This window comes from Lampetra planeri, chromosome 50, assembly GCF_965212315.1.
Source record: "Lampetra planeri chromosome 50, kcLamPlan1.2.h2, whole genome shotgun sequence".
NCBI classification, from domain to species: Eukaryota; Metazoa; Chordata; class Hyperoartia; order Petromyzontiformes; family Petromyzontidae; genus Lampetra; species Lampetra planeri.
In genome coordinates, this window is record NC_136156.1 from 105,844 (window position 1) to 131,835 (window position 25,992).

A 25,992-nucleotide genomic window follows, 5' to 3' on the forward strand; every position below is an offset into this window, starting at 1 on the left:
CGTGTATCAGTTGAAAGGGTAAACAATGTATTATACACTGTATTGTGCATGCAGCATGAGTTTATTTGTTTAACCAGGTGAGAACTCGAGACCGCCTGTGAACATGAAAAACTAAATCTAAATAGAACGTCTGTTACACGAATATATGTCACAAACATAAATCCGTGATAGCGTAAGTTGGCTCGGGCAGATTCACTTTATACTGATCATCGTACAATTAGGCATAGTCCAGTGTCTTGAGCAATATAATGGTTAAGCCTAACATAAGTGACGTGTGACATCTGAACCATTGGGGAAAAGTTACAAGTGGTTGTCATTAGTATACTCGCATTCGGCACAGGAATGTGGAATGTCGACCGCTGGACAGACCAACGTGAAGTATGGGCACACCACCCCAATAACCAACAGTATGGGCACACCACCCCAATAACCAACAGTATGGGCACACCACCTCAATAACCAACACAGTATGGGCACACCACCCCAATAACCAACACAGTATGGGCACACCACCCCAACAACCAACACAGTATGGGCACACCACCCCGATAACCAACACAGTATGGGCACACCACCCCAATAACCAATACAGTATGGGCACACCACCCCAATAACCAACACAGTATGGGCACACCACCCCAATAACCAACACAGTATGGGCACACCACCCCAATAACCAACAGTATCGGCACACCACCCCAATAACCAACACAGTATGGGCACACCACCCCAATAACCAACACAGTATGGGCACACCACCCCGATAACCAACACAGTATGGGCACACCACCCCAATAACCAATACAGTATGGGCACACCACCCCAATAACCAACACAGTATGGGCACACCACCCCAATAACCAACACAGTATGGGCACACCACCCCAATAACCAACACAGTATGGGCACACCACCCCAATAACCAACACAGTATGGGCACACCACCCCAATAACCAACACAGTATGGGCACACCACCCCAATAACCAACACAGTATGGGCACACCACCCCAATAACCAACACAGTATGGGCAAACCACCCCAATAACCAACAGTATCGGCACACTACCCCAATAACCAACACAGTATGGGCACACCACCCCAATAACCAACAGTATCGGCACACTACCCAAATAACCAACACAGTATGGGCAAACCACCCCAATAACCAACAGTATCGGCACACTACCCCAATAACCAACACAGTATGGGCACACCACCCCAATAACCAACACAGAAACGGGAAGCCTTCATACAGCAATGAACGAACATTATTTTTTAATCCTTTACATTAAGTTCACTTGCTTGCTTGCTTGCGCGCTTACAACCATGCAAATCTTTCGGTCGTTTTTTAACCCACTTCCCGTGATCCAATCGAGCTGACATTTTGCACACAGACTCGTTGTGCGTGACAATTTCTTTTCGTGAAATTTTTTTCCCAAAATTTGACTTATTAGGTAAAACAAATTATATTTAATTACCAATTGCTTAATGGTGGCAGGCAATCGTCTGACCCATAGGTGGCAGCCATCTCAAGCCAGAGGACGAGAGGACTCTAGCCGCCCGTTTCAAAGACCAATGTGGGCTGGGTTGTGGCCCATTGAACACGCATATAAAGGATTTATAGTGAAAAACTTTGTTTTTACGGGTTAATTTTTTTAAGTGTACATTCTGGAATTAACAGCACGCATACTGTTTTTTTTTCAAGCAGGAAATTATGTTATTATGTATTATTATTTTATTATTTCCCTTCTATGTGACTTTACCGAAAGAACCAAGAAGATGAATCCCTGCAGTCACGAAAGCTTTAAATCAGGAAATACTCATTTCAATCAGTGATTCTAAACAATTGATATCAATTTACCCACCGCAGAATCATCTCCAAACCAATCTGCAATCACCTTCCAAATGAGGTGCGCGTTCTCACTGCACTACCATCCAACCAGATGTTTCAGTAGCCATTGTCTCTCCACTGCTAAATGAAGGCCTCCCCACAACGACATGTATTGTGCATGGAAATATTATATCTGTAATGTAGTAACTCGGCGGGAGACGACTTCACGGGTAACACACTCTTTATTTTACCAAACTCGTTCACAGGTGACTAACACCCATATAGTATCTCGGGTGACTAACACCCACTTGGTTACTCGGGTGACTAACACCCACTTGGTTACTCGGGTGACTAACACCCACTTGGTTACTCGGGTGACTAACACCCACTTGGTTACTCGGGTGACTAACACCCACTTAGCTACTCGGTGACTAACACCCTCTTAGCTACCCTGGCGACTAACGCCCTCTTAGCTACCCTGGCGACTAACGCCCACTGAGCTATTCTGGCGACCAACGCCCACTGAGCTACTCGGGTGACTAACACCCTCTTAGCTACCCTGGCGACTAACGCCCTCTTAGCTACCCTGGCGACTAACGCCCACTGAGCTATTCTGGCGACTAACGCCCACTGAGCTACTCGGGTGACTAACACCCTCTTAGCTACCCTGGCGACTAACGCCCTCTTAGCTACCCTGGCGACTAACGCCCACTGAGCTATTCTGGCGACTAACGCCCACTGAGCTACTTGGGTGACAAACACCCACTTAGTATCTCGGGTGACAAACACCCACTTAGTATCTCGGGTGACAAACACCCACTTAGCTATTCTGGCGACTAACGCCCACTGAGCTACTCGGGTGACCAACACCCACTTAGCTACTCGGTGACTAACGCCCCTGAGCTACTCGGGTGACCAACACCCACTTAGCTACCCTGGCGACTAACGCCCACTGAGCTACTCGGGACACTCCCTGCCCGGGGTGTCCGTCTTGACTGTGGGTCCCCAGCCCGACCCACGTGGGCGTCGGACCCCGGGTCCCACAGTCTCGCCTCCGAGCCACACAGGGCCCCGGTCCCTACAAGGACGGCGGGACTAGGGATCTCGGGGCACTAGGTCTTCAGCTCCGTCTTCTGGTCTTCAACTGGGTAACTCTCCCCGAGTGCTCTCGCGCGTCCCCCTTTATACCCCACCTGCGGACGTCGCTGCGAGCACCCATCCTATTCGACCAATCACTGGGCGCTGGCTACGATCCTGTTTTCCCACATCTCAGCGTGCCTCAGCACCCACGCCGCGCCGCCCGTCATCTGTCACTCCCGGCGCGCGCGTCCACACCACGCCCACAACGCGTGCCCAACCCCGCACCCCGCGCCGCCCCGTGATCCATCACTGTCACAGTCGGCGCACGTCAACACCACCACTACATATCGATAAACGTGTTCACTATTAAGACTGACAACCTTCATTAACTCTGCTGTATTCATGCTGATGTACGTTATTTTACTTTTGTCATTTTGGTAAACCGACATCACTATGCAAGTGACGATCCTGGTTTCGAGTTCTCGCCGAGTTAAATAAATTGGACAAAAGCCAGAATCCACCGCTTCTGAGGCATTGCCCTCGTTGGTAACTTGTATAAGAAATATGGCGGGCACTGAAGCCACTGTCACTAAATTGACGCTACATTTTTATTTTACCAGGTAAGGAAGCACTGAGCTATGTAGATTTTTTTTCAAAAGCGACCTAACCACAAATGAAAACTCCTTTCACGTGGAAATCTATAGCAGCCAAATACTCCAAATGCATGTTTCTAAATGCTAGAGGGAAAATTCTGAGGACCCGGAGAAAATCCACGCGACCATGGGGAGAGAGACACGCAACTCGACATACACAGCGGGCGTCGGGGCTCGGGATCGAACCCACAAACCTCCTGCATACACTCAGCGGGGTGCAGTCGTTAACAACATCTCGCCACCGTGGCGCCCACTGCTCGAGAGAGCTTAACACACCAGAGGTATGAATAGCAAATACAACTTTTTTTCTATTTGCTCAAAAGGTTCATGAATTGAAAATATTTGCAAGTCGCTTTGGCCGATTAAACCTTGACATTTCTAATGTTCGGTTGACCTCACTACAACGGGGTCACCCATAATGCAATGTTCCAGCAACTTTTTGAAATTTAACTTTTAACGCAATTAGTTAAGTCATTGTTTTTTTATTATTGAATGTTTTGTATGGTAGTCAAAATATACTCATGAGGTAATTTTATATTCCAATGTATCAACCGTATTTGAAGCTTTCGTGACTGCAGGAATTACTCTTTGGTTCTTTCGGTAAAGTCACGTATACATTTTATTTTCTTTCTACGCGACTTTACCGAAAGAACCAGAGAGTAATGTATAAACTGTTCATCAGCAAACATTTCAAAATTGTATTCCCATGAGGCCCATTGTGTAAATTGCAGTGTCCAAGTCTTGTCCATTCTTTCTGGCTGCTCTATGCATTATGAAGGTCCATTGCCCAAAACGTCGCATGTATTGTAAGGTAGCGTAATTGATGAATGCTGAGGGTTTGTTTTGTCATTTGTGCTTGAACACAACAGTTTAACACGGAGCATTTCGCGACCAATATCTACACGACACGGCCAACTATTACTAACTTGCCTTTTGCCCGTCCTAGGACGGAAGCTGTAATATTAAAGATGTACATTTACGTTTTCTTTTGTGATTGTAATTTTTTTTAGGAATTGTTGCACATAAATACATTTTTCTTAACTTAAAAAATGAAATTAAGGACTTTGGAATATTTCTCGGTCTACGATATTTTGTGTGAATCTCTGATCACTGTTCAAAAGGTTTAACTGCAGTTGACTGTCCTTGATGCACACTTTGATCTGCTGAGGATTTTTAGATCTAGGCAGAGCCACGTACAACTGTCCATGGGAAAATTCATTGAGATAAATACCCACATTTTCAAAAGTCTGACCCTGGGAATTGTTGATCGTCATCGCATACGCAGGAATTATCGGAATTTGTCGTCGTTTCAGTACGATAGGAAGAGTGACATCACCTAGAGCTAGTTCGATTCTCGGAATGAAGACGATTTCGCCTCGGTTGCATTCCGATACAATCTCTGTGATGATGAAGTTATTTTTTAATAATTTGACCATCAAACGCGTTCCATTGCCAAGACCATTCTTCGGGTTCAGATTTCCCAGCAGCATGATGATGACGCCTGTCTTCAGTGCCAATTTGTATGGCGGCATTCCTGAAGGCGTTTGATCATGAAGAAATTCTAGAGGGCGATTCAATGCGTCTGCAGGATCTTCCGACACGATCGAGTCAGACCTGAAATAAATTCGGAGATTTCTAGACAGCTACTGTATGATTATGTGTGTCTTTGTTGGTTGGTGCCAGAATCGCTCTCTTCGCAAGCTCTTCGGCAGGCGTGCGTTGCAAGTTCTGACCGTAAATTGCGGTGACCAGATCATCAACCGTTATCATTTGAGGTGGAATTTCAATGGAACCTAACAGCACTCCACATATCTCGGGCAAAGTTCCCAATCCAACTTTCAGCAGCCAATTGTTATGCTCATTTTGACCATTACTCCGAAGGTTTGCCGTGAGAGTCAATTTGTTAAACTGCTGCCATAATACGCTGGATTTGATGCAGCACTCGATGACATCAACAAGGGTGCCTTTTGCTACAACCGGCAAAGTCTGTCTGAAGTCGCCACCGATTACAACGAATTTTGCACCAAATGCCCGTTGAATCTGCATGATGTCGCGCAGCAGCTGATCGATGCATCGAAGGCCATGCTTTGTCAGCATCGTAATTTCATGAATGATGATGAGCGAGGCTTGTCGTAGCGTTTCGCCTTCTGGCGAATTCAGTCTCATCGACAAAGAAGATGTGTCGAGGAGGGGAACTGGAAGCTTGAATCCGCTGTGCACAGTTCGTCCGCCTTTCAGTGAAGTCGCTGCGATTACAGTGGTCGCAAAAGGAAGAACGATTTGACCTTTTCCACGAACAAATGACAGCAGCGCGGAGTACAAAAAAACTATTTCCAGAGCTGCCAGGACCATTTAAGTAGAAATGTCTGTTCTGGACATGCTCATCGTCGACAGCTCTCATTATTGCTGTGAAAGCTCCAAACTGTTACCCATTAAGGGAGAAAATTCTCGTTTCAGCTTCTTGTTCTTCTTGTACTGCGTCGTATAGCTGAGCTTCGATTGGATGTCCTATCAGTTGCGGAATACCAATTGATGCACAGGACAATCCATGTTGTTTGAGAATTGCGTTGATGTCGTTGCAGAGCCATGTTCAATGCAACATTTTCGTCATGACGCCGTAGATAATCCAGCGACATGTCAAGTGAATGCTTGTTCCACAACTCGCCAGCGTTTGTTGGCATACAGAAGCAACAAATGTACGCAAACGTCTGTCGCATTTGATTCGCCATTTAATATGTCGCGGACTCCTGCATGCATCATTCTTCATCTGAATCCAGAAAATGACGATGAAAGGCAGCTTCCTTGAATGTGGTGTAAACGACGCCATCGACGGTTCTGAGGAATTCAAAACTGATAGCGCCTTTGACGTGTAGCAAGAGCATCCTAAGATAGAATTGCTCCTCATCTTTGATTCCAACAGTGTACAATCTCGCAACGATCTTAGTGCCTCCTCTTTGTCGCTGCTTTCAGTTGTTGTTGACATACACATAATTGTAGGGAATGCCGTTGTAGAGAAAATCTTGGGCGTTTGGATCAATCATGTTTAGCTGAAACCAAGATTCGAGCTTAGTGCGACCTGTTCGTGCGGCTTCCAACGCCTCTTCTTCTCGACCTTCTTGAAACACAACACCTTTATGATTTGGCAAATGCACGGGCAATCTAATCACGGCATGCGAACGATCGTGCATCGGCGAACGGCACATAGCTTGTGGTGCACTCGCGTATCTTGCGTTGATGAAATCTGACAGCTCGTCGTGTCGAAGTTGAGGAATCTCGCCGGCAGTGGTCGTCAATTTGGCGCAGCAGTCGAGTCGTTTGTAAATATATTTATAAATATGTTTCACAGCTCTTAGTGATGTGCATACTTGGACGTTGATATGAGCATTGTACCTCAGCAGCAGATAGGGATTGTACGGCACCACATCTGTTATCCATTGACGATCCACGAACTTCTGCTGAAATTCCTTGTCGCCGACGATACAGAGGATATCCGTTCACATTGTGCGCTGCCGTGGTAACAAATTGCTTCTGGAACGCCTTTGAGCACTTGCCATCTTGCATGCAGGCTGCTCGAGGATTTCCAGCTGCGTATGGGCCATGCATCATGCATCTAGTGACAATTTCGTGCAACCTGGGATTTTCAGTCGCAATGGAAATGTCAGCAGATACAACCTGATCGATGCGCTCAGATCTCGTGAATTTATCATCAACTCGCAATGTCATCAGGATGTGTGCGTGAGGCAGTCCGCGTTTCTGGATCTCGATGGTGTAGACGAAAGCCGTTGAGATTCCCAGAACACCATGCACAGCGAGATCCTGCATCAACGATTTCAGTTTCAACTTGAAAACACGTCGATCAGATGCTTGTTCACCTTGATGCAAATTGTTGGTGATTTCTTGCCACCTTGGATTTGCAGTGAATGTGATGAAGAGATCGGGAGCGCCTTGCTTCGCGAAAATTGACGTGGTGTCCGCGCTTCGCTCTTTCATGTTCCGCGGTGAACCTTCGAAAGATGAAGGCAGAATAACGGGAACTCCGGCTTGTCCTGCAGCCGTTTGAGTGGCATTCTCCATGTGATCGGCAAGTCCTTGATAAAGCTCAACTCGTAATTTCTGCTGATGTTGGCGAATGTAATTCAAATTATTAGCTTCAACCTGCAGGTACGAATCGACAATCCACTGTTGCGTGAGCTTTCCAGGACTGCTTCGTGGGTTGAATGTCCCTCTGATCGCCGTTAGCGCTGCTACATACTGTAATTTGGAGACACTCACTCTCGTTGCATTGACTTGAGCTCTAGCATAAGCCTCACATTGCCAATTTGGTTGCCATCCAGTTTCACCCAACGGATACAACAGCGGAGAGGACATTGCCTCCAAATTTGGGCTCAGAATGTTGAGATCAATGAAAGGCTGTTGGGAGTTGTTTGGATTCTTCGTATACACGCGAATGTCACATTCAAAGGGCGGCTCATCATCATTGTTCACAAACACCAAAGCGTTCTCGTTGGGAGTTGGTGCATTGTAGCAACGCCGATCTGAATGACGATCTCGCCCAAACACCAAATTCACAACCCGCGTCTCTCGCCTGCAGCATTTGCTTCCTGTGCAGCCCGACGTTGTACTTCGCGAAGCATGGTGGGCTGTGTGTTGGCGAGTCGATTGTGGATTCGATCGTAGTTGTCGATTTGATCCAGAAGCCGTGGATTGCACTGAGCGTTGGCAGGATGATTCGTTTGGATTTATGTTGCTTGCGTGCTGTCGACAACATAAAGTTTAGCGTATTGTCTTGCTTGACCGTTAGTTGGTTGAAGATGGCTTGTCTTGTGGTAATTTTGGCCATGAACCTTGAACACGTAAGGACCGCCTCCATGAAAGTCAACAACCTTAGCCCCCATTGATGCAAACGACAATGCGCTGTTGTATGAACGAAATTGTCTGTAGTTGGGATGCTCAGTCGATCGGCTTAACAAATTGGCACGTTCTGTTTGCTGACAAACCTTACAAATTGGCTGTGTTGAGTGGTGGTGGGTTTAATGACAACGCAGTGTGACCAAATCATTTAACTTCATCGACATGAAAGGCCAATTCGCAACCTGTCGCTGGTGTTGTGATCGAAACGTCGTCGTTTTTTTCATTTCATTTTTATTTTTTCTATATTCGTGACTTTACCGAAATAAAGAACCAAGAATATTAATTCCTGCAGTCACGAAAGTTTTAAGTCAAAATCTAAAATCGTTGCCTACGTTGGCTACTTTCAGACGTCTTCTTGGTTCTTTCGATAAAGTGACGTAGAAGGGACATAATTAAATAATAATTAAACATAATAAAATACAATTCTCACGACGTTTCGGCCACAACGCAAGCAGCCGTCCTCAGGTGAAGAACAGGTCTGTCTTTCCGACAGTCTTTCCGACAGGCCTGTTCTTCACCTGAGGACGGCTGCTTGCGTTGTGGCCGAAACGTCGTGAGAATTGTATTTTATTATGTTTTATTATTTTATTATGTCTCTTCTACGTGACTTTATCGAAAGAACCAAGAAGATGAATCACTGCAGTCACGAAAGCTTTAAATCGAAATTTACTTTCAAACGGTGAACGTTGCCACGTCATGTTCATTTTGAGTACGTGATGACGTACCCATCAAAAGCGTTCATTGTACGTTGCGCAAGAGCACGCCAGTTTGCGTAATGACGTCATTGCAAGCGTACGGTGGAAGTGACGCAATGACGCACGTTCCCAGCCCCTACATGTGAGCCTGTGAAACCCCGCGCCTCTCTCTTTTGCCACCATGGCGGACCGCTTTCAGAAGGTGCGCTCCGTGCGGGATAATCTTTCTTCGTCGTTACGCTGTTGCTTCGCTCTATTTTGGTTGTTTGTGGCGTGTAATGTTCTCGTAAACACGTAGATTTGGTGGCAGTTATATCTAGTGGTTTAGTTTTTAATTACTGCGCGAAAGTTGTGTGATTGATATGGCATGTGAGGCCTTGGCCTGGTTGAGGCGAGGCTCCGTGCCCCTCACGTGGCCTTAGGGTTACATTGTTTTAAAATAGTTTGTAAAATATTCACAGTAAACTAGCATGGTGAATAGTTGTGTTTGGTGACGCTCACTATCGCGTGTACGGTAACGCGTGTAACCGCGTGTAACAGCTTGCGTGCCCGTAGTCTGTAGTGTGCTAGCGCCTGGAGGTGGTTATAGTTGTAAGTTCTGAATTGTTTAAACGGCTTAAGACTCGTTGACTACATCGGGTTTACATCCTCGCTAGCCGAGTAATGGCATTCTTACAAACTGGGATTTCGTGTATAAGCGGGTCACCATCTTGGCGATGTGGAATTCCCACTGCCTGCTCGGGCCCTTGGGCCCGACCAGGCGGCAGAGACGCTTCGCCTCGTGTTTCATTTGGGCAACCACGGCCGTGCGTGGCCGGCGTTTAATGATCTCGCGCGCGTCTTTAGCGTCTCATCGTCAAGCAGTATAGGAATCGATGGCCACGCAGCCTTTACGGAAATTAATGAAGCCCTCGTGTAAACTGCATAGTGATGTGGTTTAAGGCACTTGGCATCAAGAGTATGAAATAAAATTAAGTAGTTACTTTCACACTGCGGTAATGTGATGTGTGTGCGCCATCGGCTATATGTTCGTATCATTGCGTTTTTATCAGACCATGTTGGGAATTTGTTCAATCTCACGATTAAAAACGTAACGTTTCTTATCTCACTTATAACCACGTGAAATCCTTAAGAGTCAAACAAATGTACAGGAAATACCGTGGTAAATGCAATTTGGAATTACGCTGTAGCTCCGTATCTTGCCATTGTTTAATTAAAGTGATGCGACTTTAACGCTCGTGTGCGTACAAATGTACAGTGTCTAATATACAGTACAGTACGTTATCGCGCAGCAGGAGACAGTGCCCCCATGCGTGCAATGACCAACGTGGTTAAGTATGGACATATAATTCCCTTGATCCGTATGCAGCGATTCTCCACTGAATAAACAGGGCCGCACATAAGCACACGGCATAATGAGGGCATTGATATACTTTCCAGGTGCTTCTGATTGACGGGCGGGGTCACCTGCTCGGTCGTCTGTCGGCTATCGTTGCCAAGCAGATCCTAATTGGTGAGTAATGTACACGCACGCGATTGTTGAATTAAAAATAAAACGAGGCAGCTGATGTATCTTTTTTGTTAATTCGACTCGTTGGAGGGCCCAATAAAGTCATAAGCAACCACGTATAATTTCGGCACTGGACGCCATTTCATTATGTATACACGAGTAGCTGTTCGGATGTGATATATTCCAAGGCTAAGGGTGAATGTAGTATCGCCTTTTTAGCATCGAATTTCGCATTTACCTGTTGCTCCATCAATGATGCATTAAATTTACCTACATTGTTTGACTTAAGCATGATAGGAACTTATTATCTGAGATGGAGCAAAGGCACAGAACAGCAGCGAAACACTTCAGTTCACGTGTGTTCGACTTGTTTTGTGGTTGTGAAATTATTTATAACTAGATGTTTCCTGATGCCCTGAGAGAAGAGTCCTTGTTGGACATCGGTCTGTTTATATGGGTGATCTGTTGAATGAAAAAGCATGGCGAAAGCGATTGGCCATATAGGTGTAATGATTAACCTGTACCATGAAATTCATTGGTCATAATTCAGGATCACAATTTTATTCAATGATTTTTTTCCTTGTACTTTACAGTATCGTGTGTCTGATTTTTATTTGGTATTTTATTAGCCTAACATTTTTAATACGCCGATTCAGTGAATGCCTCGTGGTAAACATCTATACATTGTGACATGGCAATTGATACCCATTGTTTTCTGATCACTACTTGTAACCCAACTTTTGAAAGTTAGTCCACTGCCGTATAAATAAAATAATCACTGCTCCACGAACACATGGATGCAGACTATTATATTTGGTCTGGATATATGCAGCTGTTGATTTTAAGCGAGCTGGTTGTCATGCATAGGAATGTGTCCATCCAAGGACACCGCACATTTTAATAATTATTAATCCCTTGGTGTATCACCATTAAACTTGCTTAACAGCTTAGTGATACCATTGGTCAGAACCCTTTAGTTCTTGGATAGGATTGGCAGTTACTTAAAGAAAACTAAGTAAAACAAATATTTCTGCATTCCAGGTGCGATTAGTGTGGCTGCATAGAACGTTTGATATCAGCATATTGCCTTGGTATTTCCTAAAAAAGAATTTCTGTCTGATTTAATGTAGTCCTTAAATTGTACTTGTGTCTGATGTGCAGGTCACAAAGTGGTAGTTGTACGATGTGAGGGAATCAACATTTCGGGCAACTTCTACAGGAACAAGCGTAAGTGAGGACATTCATGTGGTTATTGACACAGCATCCTAGACAACCGTTTATATGATATTGCTGATTTGGTAAGATCAAACCTTAAGCACTTGTTGATAATTGAGCTTGCTGGAACAACACGGGTCCCTGGCAATGATGATGATCAAATATATTTTTTGAGTTTCACGACCGTGAAATTACTTTTACATGCACTACCATCTGAGCCTGGGCTTGTTTTCAGCATGATTTAATCATGCCTGTACTACATTTACGTGAAACTGCCCTTGTGGTCTGTTTAATCGACACATCTCAACATGATAAATTGCAAGCCGACAATGCATTACACATCCCACAAATGAACCGAGAAAAGCAGAATTTAATTCTGAACAAGATCTTCAGAGAAACATGTCAACACAACCGACATCCTTCACATTCACGCATTGCATAGCCATGAAAAGTGCTGCTGCAGTTGACACAGCCATCCAATGAGACGTCATGGATACAACTAGTGTCCAAAGATGCAACAGATTCTAGAGTAGCATGCAGTTTCTTCCTCTTCTCCACAGTGAAGTACCTGGCCTTCCTGCGCAAGCGCATGAACACCAACCCGTCGCGTGGGCCGTACCACTTCCGTGCGCCTAGCCGCATCTTCTGGCGGACCGTGAGAGGTACTGCTCGATACTTGCACTGCTCATTGGCACCGCACCACCGTCTGCTCGCGTGTATGATGAGACGTCCAAGTGGTTAACAAGCCTACCTGTAAAGTGGCCTTTTATAGAAGAGTTGATGGCGATTTTCTTTGGGGTGAATTAACAAAGCGAATTTCCTGCTGTAAGGTGGAGGTTGAAGAACCAGGATTGTTAAACATGTTTGCTGGATGGCATTTTTATGTTAGTACCACCAAGATAGGGGAGTCTGCCAGGCTTTAATGGTCCAACATGAATCTGACAGTCTGACTTTAAACAGCAATAGACAAAATTGGAATATTTAAATAATACCTTTAACTATATAAAAAAGAATAAGGCTCTTGAGTTTGTCCTTTTAAAAACTCTACCTCAAATGGCTCCCAGCAGGTAACATGAGATATATGATGAATCCCACAATCCTATGGCTCTCACTCCCTGTGATATAATGCTGTTTGCTAGTTGTGTTGTGTCAACTTCTTTCACACCGTCTGTAGCCAACCGTGCTAATAGGAGGTGCGGAATCTGAGGTAATTGTGGTGAAGAACGCCGTAGTGCTGCAGCCAATGAGGATCCTTGCTAACCTGACACGTGATGAAAAGTTGCCCATTACGGATCTGGCTTCTGAGGCTAGCAACCACTGCGTTCAAAAGTATTACCTCTTAAACTTTAGTACATTGCTGCATGTGAAATGTGTATGAACTCACTTGGATTTCCTTGGCATTGTATAGGCCATGCAAAGGTGTAAAAACCACATCTGTCGTAATAGTTTAAAACTCAAAGGTTAAGTGTCCTGATGACTTGGTAAGTTTTTGTCCTGCATGTGTGTCCTCCCGAGTTTGCGGCAGTATTGTTGATCAGCTCATACATTATTAACACTCCTGTGCGGCGATTGGTGCAATGCAGGCATGGTGCCCCACAAGACCAAGCGGGGCCAGGCCGCACTGGATCGCCTGAAGGTGTTTGACGGGATCCCACCGCCCTATGACAAGGTGCCTACTCAGAACGACCACATGTTGTGACCCCCGTGATAACGTCGGATAGTTGTGAAGAATGCCATGATGCTGCAGCTGATGATGAGAACCTTTGCTAACCTGACACGTGATGAAAAAATGCCCATTACGGATCTGGCTTCTGAAGCTCGCACCATGGCATAGAATATTACTGCAGTACTCTGCTGATTTATGTACATTGCTCCATGCGAGGTTGGTATTGTAAGATGCTAAATGTTACATAAGTTGAAACCATAGCCTGGCTTTCTCTGCAGTGAATGGGGATGGTTAGAGTGATTAAATTGGGTTTTACGTTTATGCCACGGGTCCTTGTGTATAGGAATACAACAATTCTAGTTAATATTTTTCTATCTACATGACTTTACCGAAAGACCCAAAGAGTATCTAGTTCATGTTTTTTCGGAATATGCTGTTGATTTTCGGATTTCTCTAAAAATCAAACTTGTATGTCAAATCTTCTTGGTTCTTTCGGTAAAGTCACGTAGAAGGGAAGTAATAAAATAATAAAAATAAAACATAATAAAATCAAATAATTCTCACGACGTTTCGGCTACAACGCAAGCAGCTGTCTTCAGGTGAAGAATGAGACTGCCAAGCTAGGAGCTTATATATAAGCTGAGTTGGAGGTGGAAGAAGAAGAGAGCCTTAACAAAAGAATGTGCATATCAAGAGGAATTTAGCATATTCATGGAAAAACGTAGGAGGTGGGCGGGGGGGTTTCAAAGTCATATTATGCCCATGCATTATGCAGGTAGGATCAGCAGCACCAAAGTGAGGGGGGGTATTAACAAAGGGAGGGCATGTTAATGCTACCCCCCCCTCCCGTTGGTGCTGCTGATCCTGCATAATGCATGGGCATAATATGACTTTGAAACCCCCCCGCCCACCTCCTACGTATTTTCCATGAATATGCTAAATTCCTCTTGATATGCACATTCTTTTGTTAAGGCTCTCTTCTTCTTCCACCTCCAACTCAGCTTATATATAAGCTCCTAGCTTGGCAGTGTCTCATTCTTCACCTGAAGACGGCTGCTTGCGTTGTAGCCGAAACGTCGTGAGAATTATTTGATTTTATTGTTTTATTTTTATTATTTTATTACTTCCCTTCTACGTGACTTTACCGAAAGAACCAAGAAGATGAATCCCTGCAGTCACGAAAGCTTTAAATCAAAATTGTATGTCAAATGTTTTCAAGCGGCATTTAGTGAATTCACTCGTTCGTCCGAATACTAAGCATATACCATGGTCAATTCCAAGTGTTGCCACAAGGCCAAAAAATAGATGCCATGTTTCAGCAATTGATCACATTGTGGGGGTGAATCATTGCAAACATGGTGAATATAATTGAAATAAAATTCTTAACACTGATGTGAATAGTATTTCTCTTAGTGGCCTTGTGCATTGCACTAATATGATTATTGATGGGCTAATGTGACCTGGCATGGAACAATTGTGGATGCATTGTGACGTGACACTGTGGTTGTCTGCACAGAGGAAGCGCATGGTTGTTCCGGCTGCCCTCAAAGTCGTCCGTCTGAAGCCCACACGCAAGGTGAGCAGCAGCACAACCATTGTGCTACATGTGTTGAACTTTACAAATCTTAATGCATACCAAGTTTGATTAGATTAGTGATTGAAATCTTTACAAAATGTCTTCAGCTAGTGCAAGCATGGTACAATGTAGATCTAAAGGGTGGATATGGTTGATATTATTTCCAGTTAATTGTGAGTTGGGGGACTAGGAGTGTGTAGAACATTGAAATACCATTGGTGGCCGGTTTCTACACCCCAGGCGATGTAATGAGGTTGACAAAGCTTATGGTTGCCTTAAATGTGACCATGCGCTGACAATCGGACCATTAGTCACCCACGCACCCACTTGGTGCCGTGCTGTTGAAGCTTCGATGAGGATCTGTGAGCCCCTGGCAGTGATGCTAACTTAACACTTCTTTGACTTTAGCAAGAGTGAAATTACACTTACATGCACTACCATCTGAGCCAGGGCTCCCAATCACAGAAGCTGCATGGTGGTGTTAGACCACCATGTTAATAACTCCCAGCAAGTAAGAACTTCTAAAAGTATCTTATTAATGGTTTCATGACAGTTGAGATTTTGGCCACTGCTTAATGTTTCGAAACTCACCTTGTGTGCTGTGGTGACGGTGTGTCCTGTGCATTGTTTGATGTGTTCTGCTTGTTTGGAGTGGTGTGCTTGTGCCTGCCCATGGTTGGCGTATGGTGTGTTGTGTGTGTGTGTGGTGTGCCTGGTGTGAGTGTGTTGCCTGGTATGCTTGGCATGCGCTTGGTGCGTAGTTTGCAGTACTGGGCCGCCTGTCCCATGAAGTGGGCTGGAAGTACCAGGCAGTGACTGCTACCCTGGAGGAGAAGAGGAAGCAGAAAGCCAAGCTGCACTACGAAACGAAGAAGAAAACAGTGGTTCGCAATGCACAACAGTCCCCGCACCACACGTTAACCACACCACTCATGAGAGCGTGTACGTTTTATTTGACGGTACACAACAGTCGTACAGAACCACACGACAGTTGTGATGCACAATAGAGAGCTGCACCCTACGACATAACCATTATAGTGCATGTACAGAGCAGTAGTTTAAGTCTAACATGAATGCCAAGGGTGAAAGTGGTGTTACCCCTTTAAATATCAGTTTGTGAATGCGCCCATGCCCGCTCCATCGATGATGTTTTACTTTTACCTACATTGTTTGACTGAGTGTGATAGAAACCTAATTTCTGAGGTGGAGCAAGGGCAATAACAATTACCATTTTAGCAACAAAATTCTGCATGCTTCGAAGGCAGTGGCTCTGCATGGGAGCATGCAATGAAATTTCTATTCTACCCCATGGGTTGAGAGCGCAAACATGTCGTTACCAAAAACGCCCATGGTAAAACTCGATTCTGATGGTCGACTCAGCTTAATGCAAGTGTGTTTTTGTGTGTTTATGTAGACGCTGCGCAAAAAAGCTGAAAAGAACGTGGAGAAAAAGATCTGCGCGTACACAGCGGTGCTGAAGCAGTACGGTGTCCTCATATGAGGTGTTTTGGTCAACCTGTATTGTTAATACATCTTGAGTCAATGAACTGACCTCGTGTGCCTTTTTATTTCATGGTGATCACTAAATTGTCCAACTCAAAACAGTGCTTTGAAGCTTTTAAAAAAATGTGAAGTTTCAGTTTTATTGAGTGCACCCTTTGGGGGTGAGGGGGGGGGAGACATTTAGTGTACATGAATAATTCAGCATTGATTGTTGAGAAACTGGCTGCTGGTAAAAACGCATGCCTACCATCCGATTCGGCAGCAGGAAATGGAGATGCCTGATTGGTGGTGAATGAGTAAAGACAGCAGGTGACACGTTCCTTGCCTCTGCAAAGTGTGAACCCTTTATTGTGATCTTACATCCAATCAAAGCCACTCCCATCGATTTTTCCTGGATTAATGTGGGACATCAAGAAAACCCAGTATTTTGCTATTTATTTCCAGAGTTTTTTCCCATTCAGATCTGACTAAACATGCACGTATGTGAGTACTTGATACTTCCAAAGCACTTGTACATGAATGTTAACCTGATCCATTCATCAGTGATCGCTTAAATGAGGCATTAAAGTGCTCGGTGCCACTGCAAAAGTAATGTAGAATGAGCAGTTATTAATCGGTGCTTGACATCCAATCCTCCAACACTTTCCTCTTAGGCATGCACTCATGATAAATAGGGACACGAGAAAAAATGTACATTCGTGAATATGCAGTGTACAAGCCTTTAAAAAATCTGATTGTTACACCATACACATCCACACTAGATTTGTAATGATCTTTAACATGAATACCCTTAAACCTCAGTCCCATCCATGGATAAAATTGTCCCTGCATGACCCGTGAGTTTCATCCAATGAATAGCTTGGAAATATTGACTCGGAAGACATTGGATCTAGGTATTGCATGAGTAACAGGATGTTCCAGGAATAGCGTGGCACAGCTTTTGTCATAAGTAGCTATAAGGGCTTGGAGGGAAGTGATGAGCATGATTATTTTAAACTTTAATAAGCTTTGGTTGGATATCCTAAGTCACCTTCGTGACTTTACCGAAAGAACCAAAGAGTTTGATCAAAAGTAATTTTCAATTGTTTTTAATGGGCTTGAAACTGAATTTAGGCTGCAACTTCTTCCATACAGCTCCATTACATCACAATTAGCTTGAAGGATGTCCCAGCCTTAAATCGTGCAAATCCACTTGGAGAACCTCCTGGGCCTGGCAAAGGGAGCTTGAATAGTCTATGTACACCGACTGGTTCACATGACCTACAGCCATTAGAGGCAAGGTTCTACATGTGCCACAACAGCAGATTGATGATTGAATCCTGACACCAAGGGAGCAGGCCTATATTATAAGCTGACCATTAACACAGTATAATGTTTTATGGTATTGCCATGAGGTGAAAACACTTCTCAGTGAAGACGTTGAATCCAAGTCCTGTTTTTTGGCCACTGTTCTAACTTGAAGCTTTCGTGACTGCAGGAATTCATATTCTTGGCTATCAACAAGATTCGTTCATGAAGCCATCCATATAGACAATTTCAACCAAGAAGATGGGTACAAACTGAGCAATCATTGGAGGGATGTTATCAACCAATGTAAGTCATAACTGGATGTGATCCCGTCCTACCTTCCGATTAGTTATTTTTTAGGCTCTGATTTTACATTAACTGGTTAAAATGTCTCCGCCACCTTCACGCACCGACCAAGAGGTTGCGGCTCTGCAATCTGCCATTAACGTGCTAATCTCTCACATTAACATCTCTCACACTAACATAGCCACCTCAGCCTGCCTGCCGTGGTGGCAGCCCAAGTGTGGAAAACCACCACCATCGCGATCGCCGTCCACCACTTACATTAACAGCTGCCCTGTCCATGCTGCTGACATTTGGCCTACGCTCATTCAAACCTTTATTAACAGTTTGCCTTTAGAAGCTAACTCCCTTTTCCTGATGACGACTGCTTGTGTTGCGATCGAAAAGTCGTTTGTTTCCTTTGAACCTACGTGACTTTACCGAAAGGCCTAAAAAATAGAATCAGGGTGTCCCAAATATACTTCGTCACTTACACCTTTACACATTTAAGGCCCCACAATATGCCCTGCAAAGTGTTGCATGTACTTTTTTTTTATGAAATGCAACAAACCAAATTAAGTGCAAAAACCTCATGTCCAATCATTGGTTATTAGGCTGTGACCATTTACTAAACTTGAGAATCCAGTTAGATCTCAGAAATTCCAGATTCAAACACAGGATCAGAAATGGTATTGAGCCATCTGACAACTGAAAATTACTTCCACTGTACAACCTTGGCCTCATCAGGGCTGAGCTTGCCCCAGTCCAGCTCAGGCGGAGCCATGTATTTAAAGTGGTAGCCGTGGTAGCCTTGGTATCACACTGAAGTTGCATCTAGAGACGAGCAAAATGTGGTTCAATGACAATCCTGTCGAGATGTTTCACACCACCAATTAGCACGGTTGGCTGAAAAAAGGTCTACATACAAATGGTGTGGTGACGCTCTAACCATTAGCCCCATCCCCTTTGCCCTGTTTGGTCCCAAGCCAGATCGAGACAAAGCCAGCGTATCAAGGGATTGTTTACAGATCAGCATGACAAACAATTGGTATAAGACGACCCATACCGTGACTCTCATCCTGGCTTGTGCCAGTGGAATCGTTTATCTCCCATTGAGAGACTTAACCGCACAAACTGGGAGCGGCATTGGAGCGCTCGTCATGGTGCTGTGACGTCCAGGAGGCTGTGGTCATGTGCCGGCAGCACCAGCACTTGTGCAGCACGGCTGGCGTGGTAAACCTGCCCTGCTGCAAATTGTTGCAACCGGGGCACGAGCGGGAAGGAGCTGCCCAGCCCAGCCGCTCCACCACTACCCGCGCTGCCCCCAGACCACCGGCTGCGCACACTGTCCGTGTCGCTGGGCAACGCCGATGCTCCACCCGCGTCGTCGTGTTCGCCCTCTCCATCTGGCACTGGGCATGGATGGAGAGGACAGTGCATGGGTTTTGTTATTTTGTATGCAGCCACTTAAAGTTGTTGAATACTAATACAGTAAAACCTTGGATTGCGAGTAACTTGGTCTGCGAGTGTTTTGCAAGACGAGCAATTTTTAAAATTAATATTAATTTGATTAACGAGCGAGGTCTTGCAATATGAGTAGTACGTCTACGCTTTGCTGAGCGTCACGTGATCACAACTGATTTACGAGTGCTTTGGCTTATAAACACGTTTCCGGAACAAATTATGCTCGCAATCCAAGGTTTTACTGTAGAAGTAAAAAGTGATTCCTCAACAGTAAAGTGCTGTCTGGGGTTTCAGGTTGATGAGCTGTTTCTGATCGCTGTGGAAACAGATTGGCACTGCCTCTGGGGTAACACCCAATTCTAACACTTTCTGTAATAGATCTAGAGACTGCAAAAGGCGTACAGTAATTGCGCCTTGAATTGGTCCTCTGATCACAGCTGGCATCTCTCCTAGACATTACCACACCGCATGTATATTGTGTACGGCCTTGTTTTTTAGAGCAACTCAAAGCCAAATTGTTCTTTATAGAGCAGGACAATGAACAGACACACTGTGCATCATACATTTTTTCATCTGTTAGATGGAATTACTGTAGGTTGCATTTTATTTTGCCATCAGGAGTTGATTTGCTATAATGAGCCACAGATTTACCCAGTATTTTGAGGACACTATTAGGGTTATGGTTGGGAACACTACTGGACATCTAAAACTACTGGACATGTTTATAAAGAGCTTCATAGCTCATTGTATTCCTCCAGTATAAATAGTCTGATTCTGACAAAAGGGGTTCCAACGGTCGTGTTAGCATCAGGGCTGGCCTCACCATTGTCTGGGTGCAGAGAGGGAGGGCCGGGTGCATCCTGCGATGGCAGCAACCGCGCCAGCCTCACATCGGGCAGGGGCAGCTTCCCTGCAAACAGCGGCATGAGCTGCAGCTGCAGGGAGTGGGTGGTGCCTGGCCCGGGCGCGGGCTGAACCAGCCCCGAGCTCTTGCCGCACACGGCCCAATTGCTGCAGTTGTCAGCCACTGCCGGCGGGCAGCAGGGAGAGGTGGATCAAGGAGGACAAATTAAACTCAATCCCGACGCCAGTTCTTCAAAACTACTTGGCTGTACTGCCTCACACTGGCACTGACCCTGCTGCTGGTGTAGATGGCTGTGACCAGATGTATAATGTTAGATGCAGTTTCGTTTTATTTGCATGTGTTTGTCACGGACTAAAATACACAGCTTATCTGTACATGTACCTAACTTTTTCTGGCACCTCTTGCAGCTTTTTTATTTTTCAGGTGTTTCGTTTATGGCCATCAAATACATGATTAGTTGTGCAATATTCCTTAAGGACCCTGTACTGTTCTCTGCAATATTGATGTTTATGTTGTTGCTGTACACATGCACCACAGATCTAACTTTTAAAATAGCTGGGTAACTTTCTAAATGGGATCCATGTAACAAATCAAACTCAAATTTAATTGCAATACACTCATCCCACTTCCAAGTGGGTGAACTCCAGGCTTATCCTGGGTTGAGCAAATGCCCAAAACTTTGGAGATAATTAAGAGAAAGGACTGCAAATATGCAAAAGCATTTTGCCCTGACAGCTATTCGTCGTATTCTGTGCTAATGAAATAATTCCAAAGACATGCTTTTTCTTATAATCCATGTAATATGCATGATTTTCCTCACGTATTTGAGTTGCATCCTTCAATAAGCTTCATATATAAACAGACCTGTTCCATGTCCCCAAATATAAATGCATTAATATTTAGTCATGGCTTTCCAGACCAATATCCGCCAGCAGTTAAGGATGAGAACTGCACAGGTTTTGACATTTTGGGCCTCATCAGCAGAGTTAGACTTTTTAAACAAATGCCCTTTTCAATTCAAAGAGCTTCAATCGAACAAAGTATCCCTGATAGCTGCGTCGCTCACCTTGGTAGAACAGCTGGCTGCTCGGGGGGGTCTCCTCATCGGTGGCAGCGCCTCCTCTCTGCAGCCGCGTAATGCTCACATCCAGTGAGCACAGTTCGCCCATACGGCATGCGTCAAAGCCAGTAGGTGGCCGCACTTCAGATAGAACCACGTACAGAGTCTGTGGTGCATAGGGGACGGTGTGAGATACCTACAAACAGCATTGTAACACTTCCCACTGGCACACTCGAGCCGAGCAGCAGCGAGGCCCTCGTGGTACAGATGGTATTTCACCGGCTACTGGCCATGCCGAGCCGGAACCCAACAGTAACCTGCTTGCCTCGCAGAATGTCTGTATCTGAATGGGACCTATTGAGTGCTAGGGCAGGGCTAGCGATGTGTATGTTGCATGTGATATCAGTTATGACTCGGTGAGAGAACAGCGTCATCTACATGTGACTCAACTTGTTCATTGCGTGTCAGTTGATGTCGGTGGAATGGCTTCTGCAGTGGAAAAACAACCCGTTGCTTGCTGACCCACACCGGGTTGGCTTGGCACAGCCCTGTGGTAAGAGAGCTTTAAGCTAAGTTAACCGTCCTCCACTACTCGCCTGCATGTCTAGCAGCAGGCCCAGTGTCCATGAGACGTCGGATGTCTACACCCCAGGAGACTGTTTAAGTTCAGTTGACAAGAAATGAGCACTTAACAGTTGAAATTGAAAATATGGACGTTCAAGGTTAATCTAACAATATAAATAAAGCATCCTGTTAGGTATCGATTACATTTTATTTTGTCTAAAATCTACTCGAATCATCTTTAGAGGTATGTAACCAGTCAGCGTATGTATGCAAATGTGCATTTAGACGTGCATTGAGAATTCTTATGAATTGTGCATTACACGTGATTTATCATTGCTGGACAACAGGGACGATGATTTTGACTGATGACAACAGCGTTGGCACCCCCAACCCATCGTACCTCCGATTAGCATAGTTGGCTTCGTATGGTGCTAAATAAGTTCTACATACATCTTTGATTCCTTACATGGACATCTATTCCAACAAACGGCTAGATGCAGCCTCAAGGCAACCTACTACTAAATTATAATTTGTGAAGGATAATTTTTTTAATGCCCCTTCTGTTTAACTTGCTTTGTGTTTTATTCACAATCTCCCTGGGAAAGAAAGCTTGCCCCAATGAGCTTTTATCTGGTTATAACGCTTGCAAATTAATTTAGCCATTTGAGAAGCAACCTAGTAATTAATTTATAATTGTAATTTGTTTAGCTGGGTGAGAGCCGTTTGAGAATCACGTGTTTGCAGTTTAGATAAAAAGATGAGAAGCCACTGACATTTTAATTACCAATATCTGTTCATCAAAGTGTGCCAATTAAAATACATGGACTTCGAAATATTTATCAGAACATCCCATAGACCAGTAGGCCTAAATGATATTTCACTGTAGAAATTTATTTACATTTTTTTTACAAATAAATCCCTAACTTCTGAAGACCATTTCAGGAGGGTAGTGCACTGGCCAATTCCATTATAAGGAGTTATTTAAAATATACAAAAAGTGTTAGTGGTCACTTTTAGTTAATGATACTATTTGGTCTCCTTATTAACTCACTCTGTTGTCGTATCCTCAAATCTTGTAACTCAATTTTTATCGACTTCCCAATGTGGCATCGACTGCAAACTTGGTATACTTATGTCATACTGATGACAATACTATATTCTATCACGAGCTTTACTACCCGGCTTTGGCCGGGACTTGGATTCACCACGCCCGGCCGCCTTTGTCTCCCCAGTAGCGATGTTCACACACCACAGCAGTTACTCGTTTGAGGCTGAGTCGACCTAGGGGAGGCCCAGGACTGGTTCAAATAATCGTCACCGGTGGTGGCCGTGAGCGGGAATCGAACTCGGGTCGCCGGGTTCGTAGCGCAGCACGCTAACCACTACACTACCGCTCCCCCCACACGCGCGTGTGCGTCCATAGGTACACATACACGCGTTTGCTGCAGACACCCAACTTTCAGGGTGCGTACGGCAGTAAACGACTCAAATAATAACCAAAGATGCGCGAAGAACGCCTTAGACCTGCAACACATTTGTATTTCACTTTACCCGCGATCAGCAGGCACACTCCGTTACGCTTCCTCACACGGGTCACGTGACAGATGTGACGTCACAGCTCACTTGCCGTGCAAAATATATACATTATTGCGCCCCCCACCCCCCCCCAAAAAAAATACAAAAGTCTATTTTTATAATTTGTGCATGGTGTACAGTCTGGAAAGTACCCACATGGCAAATTTCAAGTTTGTTGCATGTCGGGAAGTACGCTAAACATTTTGAACAGACGCACATAATCACACATTTCCCTTTTATATATATGGAGATTAAAAAAAAAATGTTAAGCTTTATTTTTTATATGTTATGTTTCGGCTTGGGTCTAATTGTCCACGCTCAACTGACGTTGGCTGTAAATCACCACGGCCCCTTAAGCTATGGCAAGCTTCGGGGCCACTTCCTGGAGTCGTGGAGTTCTTCCATTGCTAGTACGGTACATTAATTAAAGCGTGTTTTAAAAAAAGTTTTTTAAATATTACTTATATTGACTAGTTCCTGACTTGACAACCCTTCACCGTATTGTGTACATACTGTCCCTCTATTATCTTTTTCCTAGCTCTTTCTATTCTTCTGTTTGAGTCCTTTTTCGTGTCTATTACTCGTCTCTTGTTTCCTAGCTCATAACGTGGGGACATCTCAATGTTATTCGACTTGTTTTGATTGTCGTCTGGATGTCACGTACCCTGGTTCTTGCATTCCCTGTGCCTCTTGCTGTTGAAAACACATTTAAAATATAAACCGGACTCGAATATGAATTCTCAATAGTGGTATCTTGCCTAAGGCTCTACACAATCCAGACATAGCCTCCGTCTCACCTTAAAGTCGCTGAGCGTGAACTCGTAGCGGTGCCTGCTGGGTTCAGCGGATGCGGCGGTGGGACCAGGAGGGCCCCCGGGGGCGCTGTTGTCCACGTCTTCAAGGGGACTGTCAGGGCTCGGATGGCCAGCAGACGGGTTGCCTGGGGCTCCCTCCTCCGGCCAGAAACCCACAGAGAAGTGGCATCGCAGTGGTGCGGCTGGAGATGTCGGCAAAAGCTCCCAGACGAACCACATGTTCTGCACGCCCAGGACAACCTGCAGGAACGAGAGAGGAGGCTTTGTTAAGTCCCCAACGTCGACGTCACAACTGAGAAAAGGAGCTTCAGGGACTGCCTGTCCTAACACCAAAGGCAGCAAGCATCTCCCCGATCAAAGAAATGTGGGTCATGTTCATCTCCATGGTGTGGAATCAGTTGAATAAATTCTAAAAGCTTAAAAATCTTTACTATAGGTGCTACATGTGCCAAATGTGTGTGGATGCATGCTTGGAATACATTGAGCGATAAAGAAAAACACATGGATTGGAGAACATGAAAATCAGAGACGTAATATTGATTGTTAAAAGGAAGAAGACTTGGGAGGGACGATGGCTGATGGACAAGACTGCTTTTGGGATGGCCTTACTTATTATTACGTCTCACATTAGTCTAAACAAAGTCTTGCAGCGCGAACGGACTAAAGAAGCACAGTTGAACAGCACAGAACAAATGTAACACAGTGGTGCTGTGTGGCGTTCAGATTCTGTTCTATTTTGGATGTATAAAGCCCCCTTTACATTGTGGCTCAGTGGGTTTATAAAGCCCCCTTTACATTGTGGCTCAGTGGATCTATAAAGCCCCCTTTACATTGTGGCTCAGTGGATCTATAAAGCACCCTTTACATTGTGGCTCAGTGGATCTATAAAGCACCCTTTACATTGTGGCTCAGTGGATCTATAAAGCACCCTTTACATTGTGGCTCAGTGGATCTATAAAGCCCCATTTACATTGTGGCTCAGTGGGTTTATAAAGCCCCCTTTACATTGTGGCTCAGTGGATCTATAAAGCACCCTTTACATTGTGGCTCAGTGGGTTTATAAAGCCCCCTTTACATTGTGGCTCAGTGGGTTGAGCGGTTTCAGCTGGGCACTCTGGCAGCCGCCATCACCATCAGGAGTCGTCACATCGCCCAGATGATGGTCGCGCAACACGAACGCGACCTCAGTCGTGTTGCTCAGGCACACCTGCACAAACTTTCTGTTCATATTTAAACCACAAAAGCAAAAAAAGCAGACACAATAATTAGATGCAACAAGCTGAGCTGTTTGAGCCATCAGTGACCATTCAAATATCGTATTTGGTGTGCTCTTATTTTGCACAGCCACTGGTGAATTCTTAGCTAGAATTCCCTATTGGAAACAATCTTGTGTAGCCTAGGGTTAGAGCTCAATATAGGGCGAGGGCTAGACGTATAAT

General features: G+C 44.8%; 2 protein-coding genes and 6 non-coding genes across 10 annotated transcripts in view; 7 read left to right on the top strand and 1 right to left on the bottom strand.

The window, feature by feature from the left end:
• Window positions 1-9,236: 9,236 nt before the first annotated feature.
• RPL13A (ribosomal protein L13a) lies at window positions 9,237-16,685 on the top strand. Its single transcript, XM_078616231.1, has 8 exons — window positions 9,237-9,373; window positions 10,612-10,684; window positions 11,843-11,908; window positions 12,457-12,558; window positions 13,480-13,565; window positions 15,079-15,138; window positions 15,900-16,022; window positions 16,553-16,685. Exons 1-8 carry the CDS (start codon window positions 9,353-9,355, stop codon window positions 16,637-16,639), a joined length of 618 nt encoding a protein of 205 aa, XP_078472357.1. The 5' UTR covers window positions 9,237-9,352; the 3' UTR covers window positions 16,640-16,685.
• LOC144734301 (small nucleolar RNA SNORD34) lies at window positions 10,926-11,000 on the top strand. The gene has a single exon (XR_013588500.1). It is a non-coding gene; the product is annotated as a small nucleolar RNA SNORD34 (small nucleolar RNA).
• Window positions 12,037-12,119, top strand: LOC144734298 (small nucleolar RNA Z195/SNORD33/SNORD32 family). The gene has a single exon (XR_013588497.1). It is a non-coding gene; the product is annotated as a small nucleolar RNA Z195/SNORD33/SNORD32 family (small nucleolar RNA).
• LOC144734305 (small nucleolar RNA SNORD50) lies at window positions 13,135-13,204 on the top strand. The gene has a single exon (XR_013588504.1). It is a non-coding gene; the product is annotated as a small nucleolar RNA SNORD50 (small nucleolar RNA).
• On the top strand, window positions 13,642-13,714 carry LOC144734304 (small nucleolar RNA SNORD50). Its single transcript, XR_013588503.1, has one exon. It is a non-coding gene; the product is annotated as a small nucleolar RNA SNORD50 (small nucleolar RNA).
• LOC144734299 (small nucleolar RNA Z195/SNORD33/SNORD32 family) lies at window positions 15,508-15,589 on the top strand. The gene has a single exon (XR_013588498.1). It is a non-coding gene; the product is annotated as a small nucleolar RNA Z195/SNORD33/SNORD32 family (small nucleolar RNA).
• Window positions 16,069-25,992, bottom strand: part of TRAPPC10 (trafficking protein particle complex subunit 10) — a 33,701-nt gene continuing 23,777 nt past the window's right edge. For all 3 annotated transcript variants that reach the window (XM_078616230.1, XM_078616228.1, XM_078616229.1), the window contains exons 20-24: window positions 25,629-25,773; window positions 24,536-24,793; window positions 21,606-21,765; window positions 20,498-20,701; window positions 16,069-19,622 (exon numbers count right to left, since the gene is read on the bottom strand). In XM_078616230.1, the coding sequence (XP_078472356.1) occupies window positions 19,369-19,622; window positions 20,498-20,701; window positions 21,606-21,765; window positions 24,536-24,793; window positions 25,629-25,773 (1,021 nt within the window). In that variant the 3' untranslated portion in view covers window positions 16,069-19,368. The remainder of the gene's footprint in view (window positions 19,623-20,497; window positions 20,702-21,605; window positions 21,766-24,535; window positions 24,794-25,628; window positions 25,774-25,992) is intronic.
• On the top strand, window positions 16,274-16,347 carry LOC144734300 (small nucleolar RNA SNORD34). Its single transcript, XR_013588499.1, has one exon. It is a non-coding gene; the product is annotated as a small nucleolar RNA SNORD34 (small nucleolar RNA).

Bases quoted from the DNA above. Each gene is read 5' to 3' on its own strand.
- RPL13A (XM_078616231.1), top strand. From the start codon at position 9,353: ATGGCGGACCGCTTTCAGAAG. The intron at 10,685-11,842 runs GTGAGTAATGTA...TCTGATGTGCAG, and splicing joins TGCCAAGCAGATCCTAATTG to GTCACAAAGTGGTAGTTGTA. The intron at 16,023-16,552 runs GTTCGCAATGCA...GTGTTTATGTAG, and splicing joins AAACGAAGAAGAAAACAGTG to ACGCTGCGCAAAAAAGCTGA.